This window comes from Centruroides vittatus, unplaced genomic scaffold (genome assembly GCF_030686945.1).
Source record: "Centruroides vittatus isolate TY-2023 unplaced genomic scaffold, ASM3068694v2 contig_1215, whole genome shotgun sequence".
Classification (NCBI taxonomy): Eukaryota; Metazoa; Arthropoda; class Arachnida; order Scorpiones; family Buthidae; genus Centruroides; species Centruroides vittatus.
The window spans coordinates 1,945,494-1,972,413 of NW_027120777.1; the positions used below are offsets into that span (position 1 = coordinate 1,945,494).

Genomic DNA, 26,920 nt, shown 5'->3' on the forward strand with positions numbered 1-26,920 from the left:
ATATTAAATTAGTAGCTTTAAATATAACCAAATAAATCAAAATACTTACTTCAGAAGAGAAAACAAACAACTTCAAACCTTTTGTTTATCTATAAATAATTTTAAGCCATAAATTATATTACTCAGACTGTTTTTCTTGGTCAGGAAAGGATTTAGACTTCTTATAACTCTATGCCATAGCATATAATCCCTTTCCCTTTATTAAATAACAGAACTTTAAAAACGAGAGGCCTTAATTAGTAATCTTCAAGAAATGAGGCCCTAAGCTGTAGGTTTAAGTTTTATATTTTAATTAATCATAAAACTTATACCGAGTTTACTTATCAGGTAAGTAAGCTACAGCTTAGGGCCTCACTCTAGATTACTACTTAAGGCCTCTCGCTTTTAATGTTGTAATATTTAATAGAGTGAAAGTCCTTATATGATTATGGCTTAGAGTTATTATATATTTTAATCATTTTGTTCTGTAAATAGAACCGAAATCTTCAAGTGATTATCTTTCATCTTCCTCTTCCTCTTTACGCTTCAATTTAAAAAAAAAAAAAAGTAAATTGAAAACTCATTTTTTAATCGTTTACTTGAATTTCTTTCTTAAATCTCATATTTCTTTCAGAAAAATGCAATTTCATGATGTTTATTTGTAAACTATTTAAATTAAATCACGCAATTCAGGATCGATATAAATTAAAACGAGATAGTTTTCACGTTCCTTCATTTTCCAAAAATTATTATAAATTAGGCTAAACTGAAGTGATTTCTTCTCCGGATTACAGTAACTTTTTAATTAATAATATGTAAAAACAATTTGATTTTTCTTAATATTACTTATAGGCTGTGCTCGATTTTAGACTTGTGCTCTTAAACTGTAATAAACGAGACTCCCATCCACTAAATGATGATAAATTTAAAAGTATTAAAGCCTTAAGCTACACACGAGGCCCTAATCTGTAACCACGTAACACGAGGCCCTAAATTATAGCCTGTTTAACTTACGGTATAAATCCGCTCCCGCTTGTAGAAGTGCTCCTAACAACATATTTTAAATTCTTGTAGTTAGAGAAGAAGATGATAAATTCCTATATAAATAATCAATTAAATTTATGCAGTTTTTAACGTAATTTTTCCTAATTTAATCCTCCATTTTCTATTTTACTCCTTCTATAAATGAATAATTGATATCAAATTAAAACAATCATTTTTCAATACGTCACACTTACTAGTGTGACGTTTACAATCGTACTTTTTCTAAGTACAATTGTGTTCTAGAAATATCAAAAAAGAATAGATTTATATATAATGATATACATCTGAAATACTCTTGGCAAAAATTCAATTACTTTCAAAGAGTTTACATTAAAAACTTTTAACCAAAAAAAAAAAAAAGCACATTTCTTATAATAATTCTAATTAAATTAAGAATATTATTTTTAGAATAAAATTAATAATAAGTTATTAAAAATGATAGATTATTAAAGTTTTGTTTTTTCCTCCGTAGAGAAAAAAAATCGATTTATATTTTAAACATTATTATTATTATTATTATTATTATTATTTTACAGTTTAAAAATTCATTTACACTCGAATTACTCGGTAGTGTGACGTAAGGAGGGACGATGCGAATTGACTTTTATAACACTTAGAACGATCTAGCGAATAAAAAGTTGTAAAATATAAGGCAGAGGTTCAGAAAACTTGGCAAGTGTAACTCGTCGCAACATGGAAGTGCACATGCGTCCTGTAATTCGTCAGCTGGTTCTAGTCGGTGCATGCTCGGTAGACCGCATTGATGTTACTCTTGGCATTAAGTGTTTGAACGGACGTGTTGTGCTCGTTGTTGTGTTTTGTGTGCAGTGAAGTGAATTTTCAAAAGTATAGTTTTTTATTTAGATTTTTTACGTTTGTGCGCGTCAAGTTTGTTTTTTTTTCTGTGTAGTTTACCGACTTAACGATACGTTATTACGAATGCAGAAATTGAATAGCATTGTTTTTAAGATATTCCCAAGTAAGTACTGTGTATATATTATATATATATATATATATATACATACGTTACTCTAGCACAGAAGCGTATCAACAAATTGTCCTCCGGTTTAGTTTATGCTTTTATCATTATCTGAATTATTATTATTATTGTTTTAAAGGTAACTTGCATGAAATATTCTAGAAAAGAATGAAGAAAAAATTACTGCAGCGTGATTATATATATATATACTGCACTGAATTTACGATTCTATACGTAAAGTTTATAGAAACCGTCGTTATTTTTGCTTAATTATTTGTAAATTTAATTATAATTTTTATGTTTAAATTTATATATTATTTAATTAAAAAAATAACAAAAATATTTTAGATTAAAATTACACACATTCTAATTTTGTCATTTATTGATTGAACTGTGTACTTTTTTATTCATCATTTTATAATTCTTTTGTTTTAATATTAAACAGAAGACATAGGATTTTAATCTATTTAACAGCTTATAAATAAGAAAAATATTTTAAAAGATTAAAAATTAATTTAAAATTTAAAATAAATTTAAAAAAAAAAATTATACATTTAAATCTAGTTATAACATGTTTATATCCTACTTACCCTCTTCAGAATTTAAAATTATAAATAAATAATTAAATAATCATTAATAAATTTTAATTAATATTATTTTAAATATAAATTTATTCCTTTTTTATGCTTAAAATATAGATTTTTATATATTATCAATACTCAAAATTCTCATAAATGATGGTTTACTTCTTAAAATTGAACAATTTAATGCTTGCTTACAATTATTTTCAGGATATATAAATGAATTTACATATAAAATCTATAATAAAAATATAATTTTTTAAATTATAAAGCGTTAGATTTAAAATATTGACTATAATTATGTTATTGAGGATGATATACTCTCCTATAATTACTATACTAGTTATTCTGTACCAGGTATGTGTGTATATCTTACGAGCCTGCTCCAATATTTAAATATTTATTTACTTAGATGCTACAAAATTTAAAATTCGAGTATATTTTTCTACTTAAAAAATAAATAAATAAGTATTACTAATATTATTATATCTTTAAACCATGTAAAATATTGTAAAATATAACCATTACTCAATTTAAAATGGTTAATGCTATCATTAAGCATTTTATTTAATGATTATATTAACTATTTTACAATGCAAGGTTAATAATATTATTTATTTATTTATTATACATGTTATCATACCTTTAAATCTTGTAAACTAGTGTAACTATCAACAATTGTAAAATGGTTAATGTAGCCATTAAATAAAATAGTTCATGGTTACATTAACCATTTTATAATGGATAAGAGTTACATTTTATAAAATTTAAATAATTTCTATTTATTTTATAGTAATTAATGCCATTAAATCCTGTAAATTATTATAAATGCATGTGCCTGAGATCGGTAAAAACAATAGTCTTAGTAACTAAAATTGGCCCGAGTATTTACAATAATGAAGCTGAAAAACATAGTAAATTGCTTGGACTTAAGCTAAGAGGGATGGGATTTAGGGTTAGTTGGAGGTTTGGGGTCCCCACCCCCAAACTACCCCTAAATTAGGGTCCCAGTTTACCAGATGCGTTGAACGGTATAGAAACCTTTACCTAACGTACATATTATAATTAATTATTCCTCTAATTAATGTGTTTATTATAGAAATAAATGGCATAGTTTTTTTATTTTCTATAAGCTCGAATTTCTTCGATATATGAGCATTTTCCTCCAATTTTATCTACTTTAAAAGTAAAAAAAATGTCAGAATTTTAACTCCGAATGTTCGGATAATCCCTTTCATTTTAAAAATTTATATTATTCGAGATTAATTCTACATTAAATCATTGATTTATCTCGTGACTTTCATCATTCTAGAATTTTTCAAAAACCATTTATTATGCAAACGAAATGAGGATTTAATATACATTAAAACGTAAAAAAAGAAGCGTTATTTTCTAAAAATAAATTCAGAAAAATTTCCATATTTAAAATGATATTTTAATTTATTTTAAGAATAAAAATATATTTTTATTATTATAAAATTAAATGGTCATTTCTAAAGTTTAAAATATATATTTTCTAAATATTTAGAAAGTGTAATTTATCACTATCGCATATTCTATTTTTACTCTCTAGTCATAATATTAAAATGAATGAACGTTAAAAGTCTGTTTTCTAGGAAAAATTAGGCATATATCCCTAAATAAATAAACTCGACGTAGTAATATAACCAAAAACTCTTTGTTTTAAATTATTAAAAGATAAAATATTAATTAATTTTCATAACATTAGATAAGTTACAGCGTATATAACAATGGATAAAAGTTTATAGCTTCATTAATTATCATTCATTTTTATGATTAAAATAAGTAAATTAAACTGCTGAAAATTTATTTATTTAATTAATTAACAAAACAGATCATTAAATTTTAAAAAAAAATTAAATAAATAACTAATTATAATTCAAAAATTAATGGTGACCATTCATGCCCCATATATTAAACTCATTTTTCATGCTAGCGCGCCATCGTATGGGCAAAAAAAAGGGAGGGGCACTAGCAGGAGGCCCCAAACCAATATTTTATAAGAAAATATTTCCCCCCCCACAAAAAATTTCCTGGAAGAAAAATGTCACTTTACACGAGGGGATCTCCTAATTTAAATAATTCTCCGTGAAGTTATAAATGTATAGATGCATAATATATTTATTTAATTAATATATATAAAATATTGTATATATTATGTTACAAACTCGTGTCAAATTTACATATTATCCAGTGTTGAATGCTTTTAATAATTCTTCTCCATTTGCTGATGTCACACACGCCTGACTGTACTATATCCTTTCTGCCTGACTTTTTAATTAGTGAATTCCTAAGTAAAACAAAAGACAATTTGAAAATGGACGATTTTGGCGCAGAAGATAAATAGGCCAAGGCCAAAGTCACGTGACCGCAGTCACGTGCCCTCACCTGGAACGTGTCGTCGTCACGTGACTTAAATAATCAAATAACGTTCTCTCATCTGTTAATCAAGTAAATGATTCCATTGCAAATGCCACATTTTCGTATTAATTTTCTGGTTGCCTTTAATATATATATATATATATATTTAAAATATATACTACACTGTATAATAAATTATACAGCTAAATAAGATGAACCTCTGACATTTGCTCAATAATATAAAAATAAATACATCCAGAAGTACAGTTACGTATTTATTATTTAATCATTAAACACAAGAAAGTATACACTCGTATAATTAATAATTCAAAGGGAAAAATACTTATTTATTCATTTAAAAAAATAAATAAATGAAGAATTTAAAAACAATGGCTGATAAAAATCAGAATCATTTTTGTAATGGAATTTACCTATTGATTTTTGTATCTGAAACCAAGAATAATTTAAAATTTATGGATAAAATTTAACTGCTTGGAAAATTTTTCCAAATAATTTTACTCATAGTAATGAAAGCCAAAAAATTACTTAAAACTCTTTCGGTGAAAATAATTAAATTTAACGTACGAAATTAACTATTAAACTCTTCTTTATGCAAATTAGTTTAAGCCGAAATTAGTTTTTTTTAGGTCCAATAGTTTTATGTTATAGCGAGGGATATTATGTTATATATATATATATTATCAGGGCAAATGGAGCGTGTTATACATTTACGAGGCCCTGGGTGAATTTGAATTAGGGGGCCCCACGTACGGTGTATTTTTCTTCCCGGAAATTTTTTGAGGAAAAAATGTTTTCTTATAAAAGATTGGTTTGGGGCCTTCTATTGGTGGAGGGCCTTAAGCAATTGCCCTATCTGCCCGTAGGATAATAACGAGCCATTGAATCAGGGCCGACTCAAAATTCGGTTTTTCGGGCCTCAAATCGAGACTTCGCACTTTCAAATTTGATTTAAAAAAAAGTATTTTTTGGCAAAGATTTTGGGGTCTCGCTAATAACTTTTCCCAAGAACCCAGTGGGGCGTTATGGTATAGTAAAAATGGCAATTGTCTGGGGCCACCACCAACAGCAGGCCCCAAACCAAGATTTTATAAAACATTCCTCCGAAGAAAGATGCCTGAATCAACACAGTGCATGGGTCCTCCCTGAATTTAAATTTGCACGGGCCCCACTGCGAGACCTCGCAAAATCTCCAGTCGGTCCTATAGGAATATATTGATTAAGCATCTTTTAAAGGATGCTTCAGAAATTTTATGCTGTCACCAATTAAATATTTATTCTTATATTAAAAAAATCTTATCAAAATTTATTTAAAATGATAAAATTTTGTTTAAAAAATGTTAAATCTATTAAAAAAGCAATATTGTTGAAAAATTTCTTATGTTTAATGAGCAATAAATACTTTATAAAAATTAATAACCTAAAGGCAAACTCCTCTGACTTCAGGTTATTTATTCTTATGTTGAATTTACTCATTAAACACCAGAGAAAAATCTATATATATAAAAGATCATATTATTCAAGTTTAACACATTAAAAAAAAAAACATTTATATTTTTAATAAATTATACCCTTTTTTTCGCTTAGGCATGTTTTTGTTTCATTCAAGTTCCGTTTTGAACAGGTTTTACTGTATACAGCAGCAGTTCTCAACCTTTTATCACTAACATACCACCTGAGCCTACTGAATTTGTAGCACTAACGGATCCTTCTTGCGTACCCTCGGTGGTATGCGTACTACAGGTTGAGAACTGCTTATATATGACGAGTAAACAAATGTTTAGAAGCTTCAAAGCTTAAATTTTTAAAAATATCTTTAGAAAAATGAAGATTTAGAAGCAATTTATTAGTTAAATAGTGATAAAAATCCGGAAATATATATATAATATAAAAAAATTGACTTGTAATCTCTATTATCCAAGAGATTTTGATAATAAATGGCGTAAATTACACCATGAAAATCTGAAAAACACCATAAAACAAGTTTCCAAACTTGTTTACTGTTATGTTTTCTTTTATATATTCCATTTTCTAAATTGTATTAAATCCAGAAAATAAGAAATCTGTTTCTAAAAATAATACTACATATGTTAAGAGCAGAACACTAGAAAAATTCTTTTTATCAAAAAAAAAATATATACTGTACTGTATTTATAACATTATAATGTATTAATAATAACGGTAACGAGTCAAATAATTAATTTATTAGATAATTAATATAATAAAACAATAACCTCTAATAGCGGACACCTCGTTAAGTTCCCGTCGTTGATCGTTGTTCATAGGTTTGTATTAATAAAGAAAATGCGTGTTTACTGTACGTAATTTCTCAAAGTATATAAATGTCCTCCTTTAATTTTAATGCTTTATTATGCTGCGATTTTCAAATTGCACACCCATAGATTACCACTGTCGTCCGTTGTCCGTCTGTCTTTTCTTAATCTAATTTATTGTTTTATTTTATTTTATTTTATATATTTTATCGTTAATATACACGTTTATTCTAAGACAAACATTCAGAGCTTTATATTGCATTTTTATGTAAAAAAAAAAAAAAAATACATAAATAATACGTTCAAATACGAATAAATTAATCAGGAAGAATAGTATATTAATTTTTAAAAAATCTACAGCAGAAATTATAGTATAAATAATAAATATTACGCATCAGAGAGAACAGACATCCTGACACACGATCCACAAGTCGTTCAACACTGCATTAGACCCTTTCAGTGCGGATTATGCGACTTACTAAGTAACCAGATCAATTTTATTATGTTATATAGCAACAGTTTAATTGAATCTGCTCGAAATGCATTCAAATTTCTCGTAATTAATTCAATAAATAAATAAATAATTTTTAAAATTAGATTTTATTCTGTAAAAGAAATTCAAAAATTTATTCTATAAAATTGAAATTTTATAAAATATGTAAAGGTATCGAGAAAAATAAAGTAGAAAATTATAAATATTTATATTTTAGTCTTGATTTTGGTAGGTTCTTACTTGTTTATAACCATTATATTATTCCAAGTTTTCGATTTTACGGTTTTAGAATCTGAATCTACACAACACAATAACAGAATATTAAATCATCTTACATAAATATTTTTTCTATATATATACATGTATACTGTTAGAATACTAATAATGTTTATCTTTCTTTCATGAGAAAGAAATTACAACTTCTATAATAATATTTATTTATATATTATAATTACTACTATTATTATTATACGATATGTAAATAGAATTTTCTCATCTTGAAAACATTCTTGAAAAAATTCCCCCCTCCCCACAAAGCTATACAAAAAGCAATTAACTGACCTTTGGGCCAATCAATAATCGAGTTTTTAATAGGGAAAAAATTTAGTTTTCAACAATAAATAGATAAATAAAAACCAATATTTTTATCTAAGAGTTGTACGAATTAACTGGATGATTTGGGTCTAAATTAAAGCGATGATGCTGCAAAAAAAGGTGCCAATGGATAATCAATCTTTTAATTACTTGTCTCAAATTTTTCTTTCATTTCGATAACACGAAAGAAGAAAATCTGTGACATTTCATCGTTTAATTGGTTAAAGATAGGCCATATGTTACGTCAGTAAAAACATTTTTTTTCTTTTTTTTGCTTCAAATATCACAATAATTTCATATAAATTATATATATATTTTTAAACACTTGTACTGTATACAGTCAAACCTCTGTATAACGACCATTGACGTTGTTTGGAGGTTCTTTTAGACGAATTTTTGTCCAAAAAAGTCGTGAAAAAATGGGCGATGTTGAGAGGTAGCCGCTACTGGAGGTTCTATTGTAATTATATTTTATATTTAAAAATTATACTTTAAAAATACAGTGATCATCTTCAATTTAAGACATTTTTAACCCGTTTAAAAAACCCTTATATAAAGTAAGGGATGAGTTTTAAATTCGAAATAATACGACGTTCGTATTGTATAATATATCATAACTGCACTATTAAGCAACATAAAAATGTTTATTCAAAGTTAAAAACTTCCTTAAATAATTTATATTTATCAGTAGAAGTGCCGTGAAAATTTAACAAATTGAATTTTTGTTGTAAGTTATTTCAAATTAAAGATTTGATGAGGATTTTCGATGCTGTACTTCAATTCAGCGTTAGTATCAACATCGGTTTTAACTTAATACCGATGTTAATGCTGACGTTAACAGTTTAATGAAAAATTATGAGGTAAATAAAAATGAAAAATTAAGTAGATAAATCAATAAACGTTTGTTGAGAGCACAAGAAAATTCACGTACGAGATTATTCAACGAAATGAAATATACTTAAAACAATGGCGATTTTAAGCACGTGTAACTTAGGCTTTTTCTTAGGCCCTAGGGCCTCATACATACACAAATACATGCCTATCGATAAGCATCTGTTCGAAGTACTAGAAATTCATGTAAAATATATGGTTTTAAGTGCAGACAACTTCGGCTTTTGTCTAGGGCCTTGCGATTTTAGGCCCTCAGATGCCCAATTTTGCTTCGATACTCGAAACTAGGTATGTGTATTAGAAGTATCTTAAATCTTGTTTACTACTACCAAACATAGTCTGATATAGGTTTTATATTATATAAATATAGATAAAGAAGGGTCTGACAAGTTAATAAATGCCCTGCACAGTCTAAAAAAAATGATTTATTTTATAGTTATTTTATATTCATACATATATTAGTACGTTTACGTATTTACATACAGGCCATATCCTGTACATTCATGCATAATCCCGAAAACGTAAGGCCCTATCGTAGGATGGCCAGCAGGACCATTTGGCTCAGGCATCACATTTACAGGGGCCTCAAAAATATTTATTGTGTACTAAAAATATATATATAATACAATTTTTAAGCACCATTTTATTATTTTTAATATATTAGGGCCTCAAAAAGGTAAGTGATTCGGGCTTCTTTCGAACTCTGAAAGGCCCTGTTCATACGTTATATTGTATTATTTATCTGTATTTAAATTTTAAATAAAAATAATAATTTAATTAATTGAGTTTATCTTTAAAACTTTTTATACAGTCGAACCTGTAATAAACGGACACCTCTAAACGACGGCGGCCATTTTTACATGCAAAGTAACCTCTAACCACTGAACGACGACCATTTATTTATCTTTCTGTTGTTCGCAGGTTTGACTGTATAAGTGGAAATTACCTGTTCAGCATTTGAGTGTTTATAACAGTTTCATCATAAACTATAAATAAATATAATTTATTTAAATAAAAGCTTATGTTCTTTCTAAACTATTTTTAAATTCAAATTTAAAAGAAATAAATAAATAAAAGAAATCAAATATTTTATAAAACAAGAGCTTTCACTGTAGACTTGTAGACTCACTTGTATGATAGAGCTTGTTCTGTTCTGTCAAAGTTCACTTTTTATTAACATTGGCCATTTGCCATCTTTGCTATAATGAAAATATAAGAAAACACTTTTTGAAACAAACGCAATGCAGTTCACTCATCTTACTGCAGAGATAACTGCATTTACTTGTAAAAAATAACAATAAAAATCTGAAAATACTATTGTGTATTTAATATTTTTTATAGTAAAACATATAAATTTAACTTTTTTTTAAACAAAAAAAATCAAATAAAAACCCTTATAGTGAATGCTTAATATTCAAAAAACTTTACTCTAATTTAATATTCTATTACTTTAAAAAATATAGCAAAACCTGTCTAAAACGGAAACCTTTCCTAAACGGGAAAACGTGTAAAAAATAACCTGTTCAGAACGGAAAAATGCCAAGTAGAACAAAGTATTCAGTCCGGTTTAGACAGGTTTTACTGTATATTCAATAGTAAATTCTATGAATATATATAAAAATGAATGTTTTATCATTTATAAAATATTTTAAAGTTTAAAATTAATTAAATTTCCTTAATAAATCCTAATTATTAATTAAAATTATACGTAAGATAATTTTTTAAAGCATTTTATTTCTTCTTCAGTTGTTTTCTTATGTCTCTATGACACTCTAGCGGAAGAGGAATGTCTTAAGGGTAAGTCCATTTTAATTATTTCTACTTAAAATTTATTTTAATATATATATAAAGCATGAATTCGTATACATAAATGCATTCAACAAGCATATAGAACGATTAGAATTTAATATAAAAAAAATTATGTATAATTTGATTTTATACTATGCCAAGTTGAAAATTTTATATAATATTATATAAAAATTTAACAATTAATCACTTTTATAATCATACATTGGTGGGTATTCGTCTAAAGAACAACGCCCACTTTATACAATAATTTGGCCAAAAGCCGTATCGATCTTTACAGAGAAGCCGAACTCACCTGAAAGTGGGTCATGAAATTGTATCGTGTCGAAAGAACTAGGTCATTCATTTCTGATTAAAAAAAAAATTTCTGATTTTTTTTACGGTTCACCCAGGAATTCGATAACATTTAAATGCATTTTTTCCTTTATATGAGTTTAGTTTTACGTATTACGTGGCACATAGTTGTATCTGTAACGATTTGTTAATATCGATTCATATATTGTCTACTCGGTTCTATTGAATGACTGTCTGCTTTACTTTCTTCCTATTCTTTTCTCGTAAAAAATTGAAACTAACTGGGATTCGAACCCACGACCTTCAATAATATTCTATTATATTCCGAGTCTCATATTAATAAATTAACAATTTATGTAGCAATACCACACTCCTTTATTACAAACGTTAATCATTCAAACGGTACAAAATCGGTAATAAATAATTAATTAACAAAATGAACCTTTAAAAGTTTTATTAAATTGATTTATTTATAAATGATTAATTTATAAGACTTGTTATTTAGTAATTAAGCCTTTGATGTTTGAGATATAACAATAGTAATACAATCAAACCTTTAAATAACGGCCACTGACGAAAATAAAAATAATGGGCATCGTTTGCAGGTTGACACGTATTTTAAAGTTCGAATAAATAAATTTTAATATTTTTTGTGTTAATTAAGAGGGTTTAAACCCCTTGGATCCGTCTCTGACTCAGTGGCACGTTGTCCTATGGGCAAAAAGTGCAGTTGTCTGGGACCCCCACTACCAGGGAGCCCAGAATCAATCTTTTAGAAGAAAACATTGCCTCAAAATTACCCCCAAGAAAACGTCTGAATTCAACACTGTACATGAGGGCCCACTAATTCAAATTCTCTTGGACCCCATGAAACTATAGTTCTAGAATATTTTAATTTATAATAATCTAAAATTATAGGTTCTGTACTAAAACTTACTTTAACAAAGGAAATAATTTCTGAAAGATCTAACAATTTTCTGTGCAGAAAATCCAATAAAATTTGATAGCTTTTCTGTAGATATCTTTTGATTGCTGATAGAGTTTCTATTCTTTTTTTTTCTATAACAGAAAAATTCTAGATTGAACAAAGCTTATATATTTATTGTGATTATATATCAAAGACAATTCAAAATTTATTATTTCTATATAGGCTTACAATATTATTTTAATAATATTTAAACTGTGAATTGCCCTTTTAATTAATTTTAGGAGTATATTTTGAATGAATCATCCCTTAAAGATGACATTTTCTTGTAAATATTATGTAATAAGCTTGAATATTTATAGAATTAATATACTTAACGTATTCCTAGATAAAAGTAAGCTATTGTCATGGTGTATTATTGTGTACAGTACGTGCGTATTAAATTCGAAATACCGCTTAATTTAATACGCACGTTATTTGGGGGATACTTCTAGTTCGAGATATTTCTTAGCTTGGGGTGCCTTCTTAGCTAATTCTAAGGAGCAACTCCAATTGAAGAAGCGCTAATTGTATATAGTTGCTTCTTCAATCGGAGATGTTCCTATTTCTATCTAGATGCTTCTTCAGTTGGGATGCTCCTAATTTTATCTAGATGCTCCTTCAGTTGGGGTGTTCCTATTTCTATCTAGATGCTTCTTCAGTTGGGATGCTCCTAATTTTATCTAGATGCTCCTTCAGTTGGGGTGTTCCTATTTCTATCTAGATGCTTCTTCAGTTGGGATGCTCCTAATTTTATCTAGATGCTCCTTCAGTTGGGGTGTTCCTATTTCTATCTAGATGCTTCTTCAGTTGGGATGCTCCTAATTTTATCTAGATGCTCCTTCAGTTGGGGTGTTCCTATTTCTATCTAGATGCTTCTTCAGTTGGGATGCTCCTAATTTTATCTAGATGCTCCTTCAGTTGGGGTGTTCCTATTTCTATCTAGATGCTTCTTCAGTTGAGATGCTCCTAATTTTATCTAGATGCTCCTTCAGTTGGGGTGTTCCTATTTCTATCTAGATGCTTCTTCAGTTGGGATGCTCCTAATTTTATCTAGATGCTCCTTCAGTTGGGGTGTTCCTATTTCTATCTAGATGCTTCTTCAGTTGAGATGCTCCTAATTTTATCTAGATGCTCCTTCAGTTGGGGTGTTCCTATTTCTATCTAGATGCTTCTTCAGTTGAGATGCTCCTAATTTTATCTAGATGCTCCTTTAAGTTGGATTTTCTAATTCGAAATGCTTCTTAAATTCATTTATTCTTTGTCACTCTTTAAAAACCCGCCTATAATAAAAACATATGACAGTAATTCTTATTTCTTTTATATATTTCTATTAATTATATTCTATTTTAAACACATTATAAACAAATTTCAATTTTCAATAAATACTTTCGAATTACATTCATTTCCAATTATCACAATGAAAAGTTCGCCTCAAAAGTGGGGTGACTCTTAAATTCGCAGTAACAGGGTTTTAATGTTAAATTCTCATTTATAAATATTGACATTTTCAGTTTCTGTAGGTTAATTATATGGTTTTCCCGTATCGATGGAGAGTATTTTAGGTTATATCCAGAAATCAATTTCGAATAAATACCCCCTTTAAATGAAAGTAAAATAAAAAGTATAAATCGATTTGTCAATTTTTCTTTCGTTTAAAGAAGACCTTTTGTCATTTATGACGTTTGAACATAAATTTTCAATTCGATTACTAAAATTTTTATCCAGTTGTTTTGTATTATTTCTATTTTTAAAGCTTTTTTTTAAATTTTTTAATTTCGTCGTAATATTTTATTCTGAATTGAATATAATGCTGGATAGACTGAAAAATTAATAAAATTTTTAAGAATTAAAAATATATTTAAAAACTTTTATAAATAAGAATAGAATTAATAATTCATTTTTTAATGCATTAAATTTTAGACTTGATTCTGAAGAAAATGGCTTAAAAATTCGTAAAAAATAGAATATTTTTGGGAATAATTATTATATTTTAGTTATATTAATGGGATGTTTCTTTGTATACTTTGGTTTGTTGGAATATGGCAATAGAACACACAGGAGATCTGACAAGGGGGTGTCTTTCTATAGGGACTTTCTGTAGGGAAGTGTACCCCATTTAGATGTCAGACACGCGAATAAAACCTGGAAAATCCTACATGACCAGGTACGGAAACCATTACCGCACTGTTCAGTGGTATCTAAATATGTGCTTTAATGTAAGAATATGATCAATTTTATCTTCAATATGAATTATCCTTAAACAAAAGTATATATATATATATATATATATATAAACAAATTATACGAGTATATCAATATAATCAATTATAAATGTTAATTTGTTTATCTTTATGCCATTACCGATCTCAGTTTGATAATGGGTAATCAGAGGAGGCCTTTGCGCTTTCAGGGGCCTCACAAATTTGGTAGTATATTTTAGTAGTTAAATCATGAAATTAGTAATAATTATTGAAAACGTAATTGCATCGGTAACTGTTGCATTTACAGAATGATCATTTTCAATGTTAAAATTGATCATGTACCACTTCCAATCAACAATGTGCCAAGAAAGACTTTCTTCACTTTCAATCTTGTCTATTGAAAGAGATACCGCTATAGAACTAGATTTTTTCACAATAATTGATGAACACAACACTGTTAAAAGCAGAAGAGTAGTTTTCTAGATGAATTTCTATACCCCTATTGAATCTTGCAATTCATTGTCAAACTACTTTACACATTACTACTTTGTTCTACTGTCTGTTTCTGTATTAAAACTGTACATATTATACCTCTATCTCTCTTTTAATGGGCCTCAAAAATAAATTTTATCTAGGGCTTCTCTGATGATGATAACTTGGTTAACGTTACACCATTACAAATCGAAGCGAGTAATGATGTAAAAAAAAAGACGGTGGTTCCTAAAATAACTTAACAAAACTACTTCTGATGAGCATTTGAGTTACAAATAAAACTCTAACCGGCTATCGTAAAGCTAAATTTAGCGTAACAAACGTGACGCCAACAAAAAAACAAACAAATATATCTTATTAGTTACTTTAAAATGTTTTCTATTATTTTCTATTGATTTCTTCTTTACATAATACATGTATTGATGCTATTTCATATAAATATTATTTATGCGTAGGTATATTTCAAACATTTATTATATTAACCTGTAAATAGCGACAGTGTCCGCTATTCGAAGGTTATACTGTATCTACAAATTGCTTGATTTTTACATGTTTAGAATGATATAAATCAATACTTTTACGTAAATTTTTACGAATATTAAATTTAAAATAGATTAATAAGCATTGAAACATATTATTTCGTCGACATTTTCCAATCTTTCATACAGAATAACGATATAATCAAGAGTGCCAGAATGTCAATGTTTATTCGATTATCATCAATGAGAGGTTTTAATTTAATTGAATTAAGTAAAATATACCTTCAGCATTCAGCTATATTAAAAATATCGATAAGTACGAAATTAATGTCTTAAAGATTTAAAAAAAAACAGCAAACACAGCGCTAAAAAAGAAGTAATTGAATATGATTCAATTTCTGCAGATGCAATAATAATTTTTGCATTCTTCTCAGTAAATCAATAGTTTATCATCTGACTTAGATTTTCTTTATTGCATTTTTTTTTAGAACATAAAATGTGTAACACACAGATGTCACTTGATCCACAATCTTACGAAGTTCAATAACATTTTTCAGGATATTTTTTTAAATAGATCATTTTTGTATGAAATCATTTTATAAAAACTGGCAACAGATGTTGAATGTGTTTTATATAAGCAAAATTATTGCTTTTTAAAAAACCATTTCTGTTCAAAAACTCAATAACAACTTCAATACATAAGTTAAAAAAGTGAACGGTATTTATTAAAAAATAAGATTTGTTTTTTTTAATGGCGAGATTTAGGAAAAGTTTACGTAGTTTTTGTGTCAAATTAATAAAATATATTCGGAATATCAATGTAATTTTAATGTAAATGTTATAAAAAGTGTCTATAGTTGCTAATTTTGCAGATTATTAAGGATATTAATTAATATCTTCATTATTTTATAAATGCAAAAGTTGTTGCAATATTTTTTGATTCGCAATTAAAATTTTTTTTTTCTAATAATGAAAGCTCAATATATTATTATTATATATAATATATAATTATATTAAGAAGGATCATAAATAATATGAGTAGTGTTTTTTAAACTCTCCACTTTGTGAGTACTAAAAGGACCTTTTTATCCGTCCCCATCATAAGCCGGTGGTTAAGAGATGAGTCCCAAGATGTACAGAATGATCCACCCTAAAAAATTCCTGGAGTTTTTTCGTTCATCGGGATTCGATCCCATGTCTCTAGAGCGTTTATTGTAATCTTTACACCCTCTGGATACTAAAAGGGTCTTTTTATTCATGCTTATTATAAATTCTGTTAGGCATACAATGGAGAGTGAGGGACGAGGAGCGACATGTTTCCGAAAGTTTCCTGGGACTTTCTGACCGTCTGGATTCGATCTTGAATCGCCCAAAGTGGAGACTAACGCCTTAACTGCCTCTACCATCCGGCTGACAGTGATTAATGATTTCTGTTGGTGACTTTTCTGTCGTGTGTGTCGTTTAAGTGTCTTGATGCCTATTAACTTTCTTTTGTGTTCCTGTTTACTCGTAGCAAGCATTGAAGCTCCGTTTTTAGTTCCTCACTTTAGATCATCACCCGGTAACAAGTCTTTATCAGAAAGTAATGCTGTAGCGGGGAGTAGGCATAGGCTTCCCTCAATCAGAAACTTAAAGAAAATACATGAAAAACGAGCAGAAAACGAGCCGGGCTGCAATTTTTAATCGTATTTTTAATTTATTTAATTTAAAATATATGCTCTCGATCTCAAATTAGTATAGTCTTGCCCCTGTACATCATACTTTTCCTGATAACAACAGACTCGTGCCGGTCATCTATTAACCGCTTTCTGGGGAAAAGTTTTGAATTGAAGTCACGTTACTTCCGGTTTAGACCGGAAGTTTGTGTATAGTTAATCGGGGCTTACTGCTCCTAAGTTTTTCGTATGTGATCTCAATTTTAATAGTATCTTGTTCCTATACTGTACATCATACTTCTCCTGATAACAGTTGAGTTATTCCGGTCATCTATCTAACACCGTTCTCAAAATTAAGAAAGGACAGACAGACACACGGACGGACGACAATATGAATTTATAGATCTACAATTTTTTTTCAAACTGCAGCCCAATAATCAATACATTCTTTACACGCATTTATCTACAAAGGTAATCTTATCCACAAACCTATTCCCGATGCTCCCCTTAAGACGATACTTGATAATTCACTGCTGAAATGCTTAATCTCCACGTGAACAGAAGAAATAAAAAGGCAGAATATTTAAATTTACTCGTCAAAATATATATATTTTCATTATTATAATTGGAGTAGAAACTACATTTAAATTCAAAACACTTAATAAAATGTCACTTGAAATTCGTGACTCGCAAATTTCATAAAAGTTTAATTTTCCTAATTTGAAAATATTTATAAAAGTTAATTAAAATATTTTCTAGATTAATAGAGCATAATTAATTAGGAAAATTTAGTTTATATGACCTTTTGCCTGTATAATAATCGAAGTATCTATACAAATAAATTCGATTTTGATATATTTAATTGATTTAAAAAAAATTAAATCTTAAAAATTTAATATAATTTAATAATATGGAAAATAGCGAAATTTTCCTAAAATGTTTCTGTCACTTAAATGCCATTAAGTTATTATCGCGCTTCAAATTTAGAATTGTAAATGGCAAATAACGTTCTGGCGATTTAAAAATAATCTGATAACAGTCTGCGACTGTCACTACATTATTATTATTTTTTCCTGTGTTTTTTTTAAATATTACGTTCTTATTTTTTTACTTTTATTCTTAAATGCCGTATTACTTGAAATTTATTTTACACTCGATGCAGTGAGCCTCCCATTGCATCGAAGTCGTTTAAGGGAAAAAATCCATTAATACTAAAACTCTCCACTAGGCCACTTTCGGCCGGCAATCAGTTTCATTTACAGGGACATATAAAGTGTAGTTTATGAAGAAGGTGCTGCAGATTTGGCTGTCTTGGAAGACAGTATCATAGAGGATCAATTACTACGTAGTCCCCATTCTGAAAGAGATCACATTGTAAAATGGGGACCACATTGAGCAGTATCTCGTGCATTACTAAAGTCTATGTATAGCACTAGTGTTTTGTCCCACTCGTAAAAAATAAGTTATTTGTTGTCATAGTGTACTTTTGGCGCTGTAAACAACAACGAATAAAATTTTTAATCGAATTGTTTGATAAAATTTACATTTTATAATAGAATTTCGCTTCTTTGAAGGTATCTAGAACAAGCAAAAGTGATAAGAAAGAACAAAAAAAAAAAAAAAAAGGTTTTCAGGCATCGAAATGTGTCTTAAAAGCATTTATTTCTCTTCATGGAAGTCAGCTGCTTCGACATGACGACATTTTTATCCCTCCAGATGGAAAGTCATAACTTTGTCAGCTTACGAATCCATGACACAAAAATCTGATAATAGTTTTTAATGTCCAACTTTTGTCGTTGCCTTATCGCTGGAAATATCGCTGAATTATTTCGAAACGAATATTATTATTTTTTTATTTTTATAGACAAAATCGTTTACGATTGCTCATTTGATACTTTTCAATTGGATTTGATGACAACGAAGCTTTTTTTTTTTCCTTGGAATAATGACAAATTATAGAATAAATGTTACGAATAAAGAAATTTGTTGAATAAATAATAGAGAAAATGTTAAACAATAAATTAATAAATAAATAACAGCCATTTAAGTAATATTCCTTTTCAGAATTGAAATTTTTATATTAATTCTCACATAAATTTTCATAGTAATTCTTCTCAGAATTGGATTTTGAATTCATTTTACAGTAATATTCCTCAGAATTAAAATCCGTTTAAAGAGGAATGTGACGATACCGGTAAGAAATTTCTGTTTTTGGCAGGTTTCCATTTTATAAAGGGTTACGTTTTTATTTAATTATTCTAGAGAATTAGTGAAAACAGTGGTATTGTATTGTCACAGAAAATTTCCAAACAATTAGGATACTGTCTTAAATAATAAAAAAAAAAAAAAAATGATAGATTGTAACTGTGATTACAGAGAAGTGGATTACTATTCACAAGCAAAATTCTAAATCATAATTAATGCTGCAACTTGCGTGTTCGGATCAAAATCCGAACACGCAAGTTGCATTATTAATCATGATTTAGAATTTAGCTACTTTTCTGCCCAAAGATTCCTCTTTACTAAGGTTATATTATGCAGGGTGTCTCATAAGTCTGGAAATATAGGAGTTATGATGCCCTTTGCTTATTCTGTTACAGATGAAGCTTGGCACTGAGTAAGGAGGAATAAACTCAAGTTATTTTGATAGTGAGAGCCACAGTCGGCCTGAAGTTGCCAGTTTAACGTACTGTATACAGACTTCTCGCCAATTCATTACCTTAGAATTAGAGTGTAGAAGTTGCAGAAAAGTTTAATTTTTCAGCAACTTTCACTGCTGCTGATCATCACTATCAAAATACTATTCAACTCCATGTTTTACCTTGTTTTACCTTGTTGCATCTAAGTAACGTGATATTTATCAGAATATTATTTCTAAGATCAATTTTTTATCGTATTTTTTTATTTTTTTGAGCCTAGGGGTCGGAGGCTCGATTAATTATATACGAATTTCCGGTTTGGACCGGAAGTCACGAGATTTTTTTTAATTAAAAAATTGCAGCTTGGCATTGTGACGATGTCATAATAAATAATTTCTCGTGGAATTTAATTTTGACTCTTTGTAAATGTGATTAAAAAAACACAATTAATAAGCTGTAAAAACATTACAATATGTTTTAAAATATTTATTTTAAAGTTTTTGTTAGTAGCAATTAAATATTGTACGCGTATTATTATACCTAAATCCAATATTTTCTCTTTAAAACTTTTTAAAATAAAATTTAGTTACAGTAAAAAAAAAAATCTATTTGTGTAATTTAGACTGAATTTTAAATTCGCAATTGAAAATTGTAATCGGATGATTGTAGAATACATATTAAACTGTTTTGTTAAATGTATAATACTAATCAAATAGAATTGCTTTAATTATAATTAAAGTTGTAATCTAAAATAGTTCATTTTTTACTGCTTTATCATTAAATTCTACAATAAAATTCCTTCACAACTATTCAACTATTTAGTATTCATGCTTACTCTTTCTCTCTCTCTCTCTCTCATCCTCCCCTTTATCTCTCATCTTCTGTCACTCTCACTTTCTCTATATCACCTTCTGTCATTCTCACTTCTCTGCCTCGCCTTCTCTCACTCTCTGTCTCACCCTCTCTCACTCTGTCAAGCCATTATTCTCATTTAAAACGCTCCCATCCCCAGGTATACATTTCCCGTAATTTGAGAACCACTAACCCAGACAAAGAACTGATCTTCGTAATATTTTCATTAAGATAATTGGAGTAGGAAATAATAATTTTATAATTTACTTTCAAATTATATAACCCGATGATCTATTTACTAATGGATTTTACTAATTTGAGCATCCACCCATTGTTAACAGAATATAAGAAATTCCTTAGGAAAATAATACAAAAATCTGATATCTGAAGTGTTAAAATCATTAATCTAATGATTTATAATTAGTAAACTATACAGATTAATAATATAAAGCACAACTGCTGTTAAGGTATAAATGTATAAAGCATGTTACTATACAGTTGTGATAATTAGTTTACTCGACTTTATACTTATGTATTTATGATTTATACATAATTTATTAATAGTAAAACATAGAAATTACACAAAGCATAATTGCTGTTAAATAATTAGCGTAATCTTAATGCTTATTTTTTAAAATATACTTTAACCTCTGAACAACGGCCACTTATGGGACATAAGAAATGGCCATTGTTCGGAGGTGGCCGTTATTGAACGTTCGATTGTTTAATTTTTAATCTATATTAAGATTTTGAGCAATATAATGCACTGAATTGTGCTTTTTATATATTTTAATGTAGATATGAAGAGATAATTTTCCATGAATAATAAGAAAGATGCCAATTGGAATAGAAATTCAAAAATTCTAAATCAATTAATCAATTTTTACTTGACATAATCATTTAAAAATTAATTTCTGAACACGTGAAAGCTACGATACATTTCATTATTAAACATTTTAATTAATTAACTTAAAACTTTTGTAATTATAACACTAATTGAATAAATTATTGACTTAATTTAAATAAAATTAACCATCTTCTCGACTGTAGGAATTGTAAAATGGAATATTATTTTTGTCATCTCCCAATATTCAAATCGATGTGGAAAAAAAAAAAGAATCCAAATGATATAAATAAAAATTTTGGAAGTATACCAAAATAATTGATAAATCTCTTCAGGAACATTTACTTTTAATCATTAAATTTAACGTCATTGCAGATACCGAGTGCCAGATTCATCAATATAACTTATGTTGGAGTTTATCATCAAATATCCAGATGCTGGGTATCAGATAATCCCCGTAAAGTTTGGCTGATATACTCTAGAGTCTTAAAAAGAACTCATAAATTTTAAGAATATATCTTTAACTAATTGTTTATAAAGTTTAAAGAATATTCGTTATTAAAAATCTTATCAAACAGCCATCAACGTAACTTTAAATTCCTTTTAAACACTCACCGAATCATCTGTTATACACGTGAGATTTGGTTAGGTTTTTCCTGCATTAAATTTATGAAAATATGAGATTAAATCGTCTGAAATTTATAAATAATTTACAAAATTTTAAGTGGAACGTTCCATATTTCAACGTTTCTGAAATTAAAGTTTTGTAGAGGGTGGCCCAAAAATTAGTTAACCGAGAATATCGAAGTGCTTACTGCTGTATGTTTTGATTTTTACAATACAACGACACATCAGATAATTGTATAAATGTTTTAGAATGCTTAAAATTACGTGTCGACGTGGGTTCGAGCTTCACCAACGGGTATACCAAGAGTTTTCCGAGTTCTATTCATGCCTAATACCAAAATAAGAGGCCAGTTTTCCATAGAACGGGCTGTCCACGTGTTTTCCAGGTTTTATTCGCGTGTCTAACGCCTAAATATGGGGCCAGTTTCCTATAGATAAGTCCTCGCGTGAAGCACCCCATTGGCAGATTGCCCAGTGTTGCGTTGCCTTATTCCATTAACATAGTCCTATTCCTACTGAATTTTCAAGAATTAAATCTGAAAATATTTCACTTGTAAATGAATATAAAAAGCATTATAACACATGATATTCTGAATAAAAGCGTTCGATATTTACGCCGTAGACAACGCGTTTAAGATTCACCACATGAAATATGGCACTGTCACGAAGAATAATATTGATGTTGCATCTTTAAGAAAAAAATCCTGTTATTTGAAGAGGGATTTTACTTTGTTCTTTTGACTGAAATATATGTTTAGAATTTAAGTTTAAGGATAAATCTAAAATTAAATTTTTGTAAACTTACAATACGGAAATTCAAACACCAGTTGACCAGTTGAATTGAAAGGAAGCTCAATTCGTGGAGGGAATGAGCTATAAAAAAAATGAGAATATTAATAATATTTTAACCGTTATTTAACGTAAACCAAGTTCCTCTCTAGATATTAAATCTGGAATATAAGTCTCTCTACAGTAAAATTCAGCAACGAGTTGCTTAACTTTCCCGGCAACATTTAAAGCTACGTGTGGCGTCATCTGTTATGATATTCTATTAAAAAACTTATATTTGTAATTATTATAAAATAGTAAAAAGTTTTATTTTGAGGGTAAGGATGGATTTTATAAAATAAAATCGTCAATAAGTCCGACCCTACTGGAGATATGACACACGACCCCCTTATCTCGACATCATCCTCCGACTTTACCCGAAAATTTATAGCAATCATTTCTCCCTAAAACAAACCTCCCTGAAAAATTTCAGAAATTTTCGACAAAAAGCACAGGAGTTATTAAGCTTCAAATAAGGTGAACAAAATTGTGCCCCTCCACACACGACACCCAAATACATAAACATCCGTAAGTACAGAAAAAAACCCTAATTTTTTTGCAAGGTCCCCTGAATCCAAAAATGTAAATATCTCGGGGGTCATTTTTTACACATTATCATACTTTCCCTCTGTTATATATAACAGAAGAGGGAAAGTAATAAAAGCATCTTTTAATTTATTCCGGATAGATATTGAGCGATTAAGTACTAATCGATCTGTTATTGTTAAGTAAGCTTTCAGAATACTAAAATAATCGAACTATCTCTCGCTGAATTACAATGAAGTTTTTCTAATTTATTATTTAATAAACGATGATCCATTTCCCCTACTTACCCCCTGTTCTTAATCATTGATTTCTCATGTAATATAGTAAATGTAATTATTTAAATTTAATAGCTTCATATTATAGATATTATACGGCTCTATAATTTTAACAAAGTTATAGACCGACACAATATCTGTAATTAACATTAATACTCGCATCTAGTAATTTCTTGAATTTTTCTTATAACTTTCATGTTTTGAATGAAATTTATATAATTGTTATTAATGTATTTTTAATAATACAATGCATGAATTAGGATCAAATCTTTCTCCTAAACAGTTCCAACCCTCGTAAGGCGCCATGAATACTTGTGAATGGATCTTCCTCACAAACAGTGATGCCTCATACTATGAGCAGACACGACAATTGCCTGGGTCCACCACAAATAGGGGGCCCAAACCACTCTTTTATCAGAAAATATTCTCCTGAAGAAAAATGTCTGAAGGTAACACTGTACATAAGGCCTCTTAATTCAAATTCGCATGGGTCCATGAAGTTACAACGCGCCATTGCTCATAAATATTGAATAAAATATCCTTCATAATTGGATAACCTACTGAACACTGGAAGTCATCGCGAGTTCGCGCCTCACTAACGGGTTGACTATGCGAGTTTTCGGGGTTTTCTTTACGTATCTGACATCTAAATAGGGTATTCCCCATATAAAATGTTTTCGGGAGGCACACTCTAGTGGTGCAACTCCTTATCCATCAATCCAATCCAATTTAGTATTAATTTATTAAATGATTTCACATTGCAAACGTCGTCATTATCACTAAATTTAACGTCACACTCGATTTAGCGCCAATAAATTCCGGCGTTAAATCGACGTTTGACTGTAAACTCTCAACACACAAATACATTATTTCTTGGTTTAAAATATTCACGAATCGCAATTTATAAAATCCAATCGTAAATTGGAAAAATGTTTTAATTAAAAATATAAATTTTGTGAAAGAGATTTAAAATTTCATCTCCGTTCGAAGACATTTTCTTAATTAGATCTTTCCATTAAAATTAATTAAAACCTGAATTTATAATGTTAATTTTAAAACTTCTATACTTAAAATACTTGACTCGCATTCGAATTAAAAACATAAAATAAAATAAAATAAAATAAATAAATTCTATAAAAATAAAAGGCGATTAATCGTAAACAAAATCTTAACTTTCTTTTATGTGTGTTGAATTTTTATTACAAGTTTCTACTTCAACCTTCGGGCACAAGAAAAGAAAATAAATGAGCACCCTTTCGGTAAATATTTCTAAGAAACGTAAAAATATTAAGAAAATTCAACGAAACGTATCCAAGTTTGGCATTACATAAACAATTAATTAATAAAGTCAAAATCTTCTCTGTTAATTGCAGCGATAAGTAACTTTACAGATCGAATAATATATTCTATAATTTAATTTCCACTAACGAAGCACATTTCATAAACTAATTTTGTTATCGTTTTGTACAAGATGCACCTTATATATTGATTTGTTAGAAAGATATAATACAGCGCGTTATAATATAATGCGACCATCGTTGGGGTTATTCAGTGGCGCGTGGGGACCAGGCGAATTTGAATTAGGGGGTGGGTGTCATGTACAGTGTTGACTTTAAGCATTTTTCTTCGGGGGAATGTTTTAGGGGAAATATTTTCTTATAAAAGATTGGTTTGGAGCCCCCCTGTTGATGGACGTCAATTGGACGGACCCACACACATGTATTGCTAATGAATATCTGTCTGTTTGTCTGCAAGTATATATATATAATATACAGGCAACAGACAGACATACATACGTACAGACAAGCAGGAAAAGCGCTAACATAAGCCATTTTTCTAATCGCTAAAAACAGATTCCCCTCTTGCTCACAGGTTAAACTAGAATAAGGCATTGTACTAAGAAATGCCAAATAATTTAAAGTGTTTGAGAATATTAAAGCTATTTATAATTTATTATGAAAGGTGTTTGATGAATAAATTTAAAAAGAAATTAATTAAAACTACTAGAAAATATATTATTTTTAAATTTACTTATATAAAATGCCTATTATTCTTTAGCTTTTGTGGGTTATATATTATTATTTTAAAACATTTTTACTTTGAAATTTAAAAGTCTTGAATATCAAAGAATATAAATTATTAACACTTCCCCCGTGGGGGAATTTCAAAAAATCCCTTCTTAGTGTACATTCTCTTGACGTACCTATTAAAACGCAATCAAAAACGCGTCTAAAATAGTATAATAAAAGCCGAGTTCTTCACAGTAAGCCTTAATCCCGTCACTTTTCCCGCTGGGGAATATCGAAAAATCCCTTTTTAGTGTATATTCTGTTGACGTAACCTATTAAAAAGCAATTAAAAACGCAAAAAACCGCACGTAAAATAGTATAATAGAAGCCGAGTTCTTCACGGTAAGCCTTAATCCCGTCCATCTCCCCCCACTGGGGGGAATTTCGACATGTATATTATATAAAAACACGTGCGTATTCGAATGCAACGTTGTGTCAAAATTTCAAAGGAATCGGTGGGAACAAACGAACGTTATATTTTATTTATATAGATAGATAGAAAATGATCTGCTTCAGTCCATTCTCACAGAAAAGCAAACTTAGGTCGTCGGAAGTTAGCGCCATCTGTTGGACATAAAAGCCTTAATCCATATATAAATATATTTTTGAAAGGGGGGAAATGGTGTATGGGTATGAAAAATAGATAGTAGCCGATTCTCAGACCTACTGAATATGCATATGAAATTTGGCTATTTATAATTTATTATGAAAGGTGTTTGATGAATAAATTTAAAAAGAAATTAATTAAAACTACTAGAAAATATATTATTTTTAAATTTACTTATATAAAATGCCTATTATTCTTTAGCTTTTGTGGGTTATATATTATTATTTTAAAACATTTTTACTTTGAAATTTAAAAGTCTTGAATATCAAAGAATATAAATTATTAAATCCAATTTCTAATAATAAAACCCCTTTGAAAATGACTCAATATTTTATAATGAATATATAAAGAGGGAAAGTAATTTAATTAAACGAATTTCCATAATGTAATTTTAATATTTGATAGCTTAGAAATTAAAATTAGTAACTGAGAATTTACAGTTTAATTGTTACTGCTGTGCACTTTCAATAGAATGATACACAAGAATGAGACAAGAAGAGACAAG

General features: G+C 28.5%; 1 protein-coding gene across 1 annotated transcript in view; it reads left to right on the forward strand.

Moving 5' to 3' along the window:
- Positions 1-1,777: 1,777 nt before the first annotated feature.
- The window catches only part of LOC136986651 (UPAR/Ly6 domain-containing protein qvr-like), a 42,744-nt gene continuing 17,601 nt past the window's right edge, over positions 1,778-26,920 (forward strand). Inside the window, exons 1-2 of the mRNA XM_067284237.1 lie at positions 1,778-2,002; positions 10,981-11,031. Of these exons, the coding sequence (XP_067140338.1) occupies positions 1,963-2,002; positions 10,981-11,031 (91 nt within the window). The 5' untranslated portion in view covers positions 1,778-1,962. The remainder of the gene's footprint in view (positions 2,003-10,980; positions 11,032-26,920) is intronic.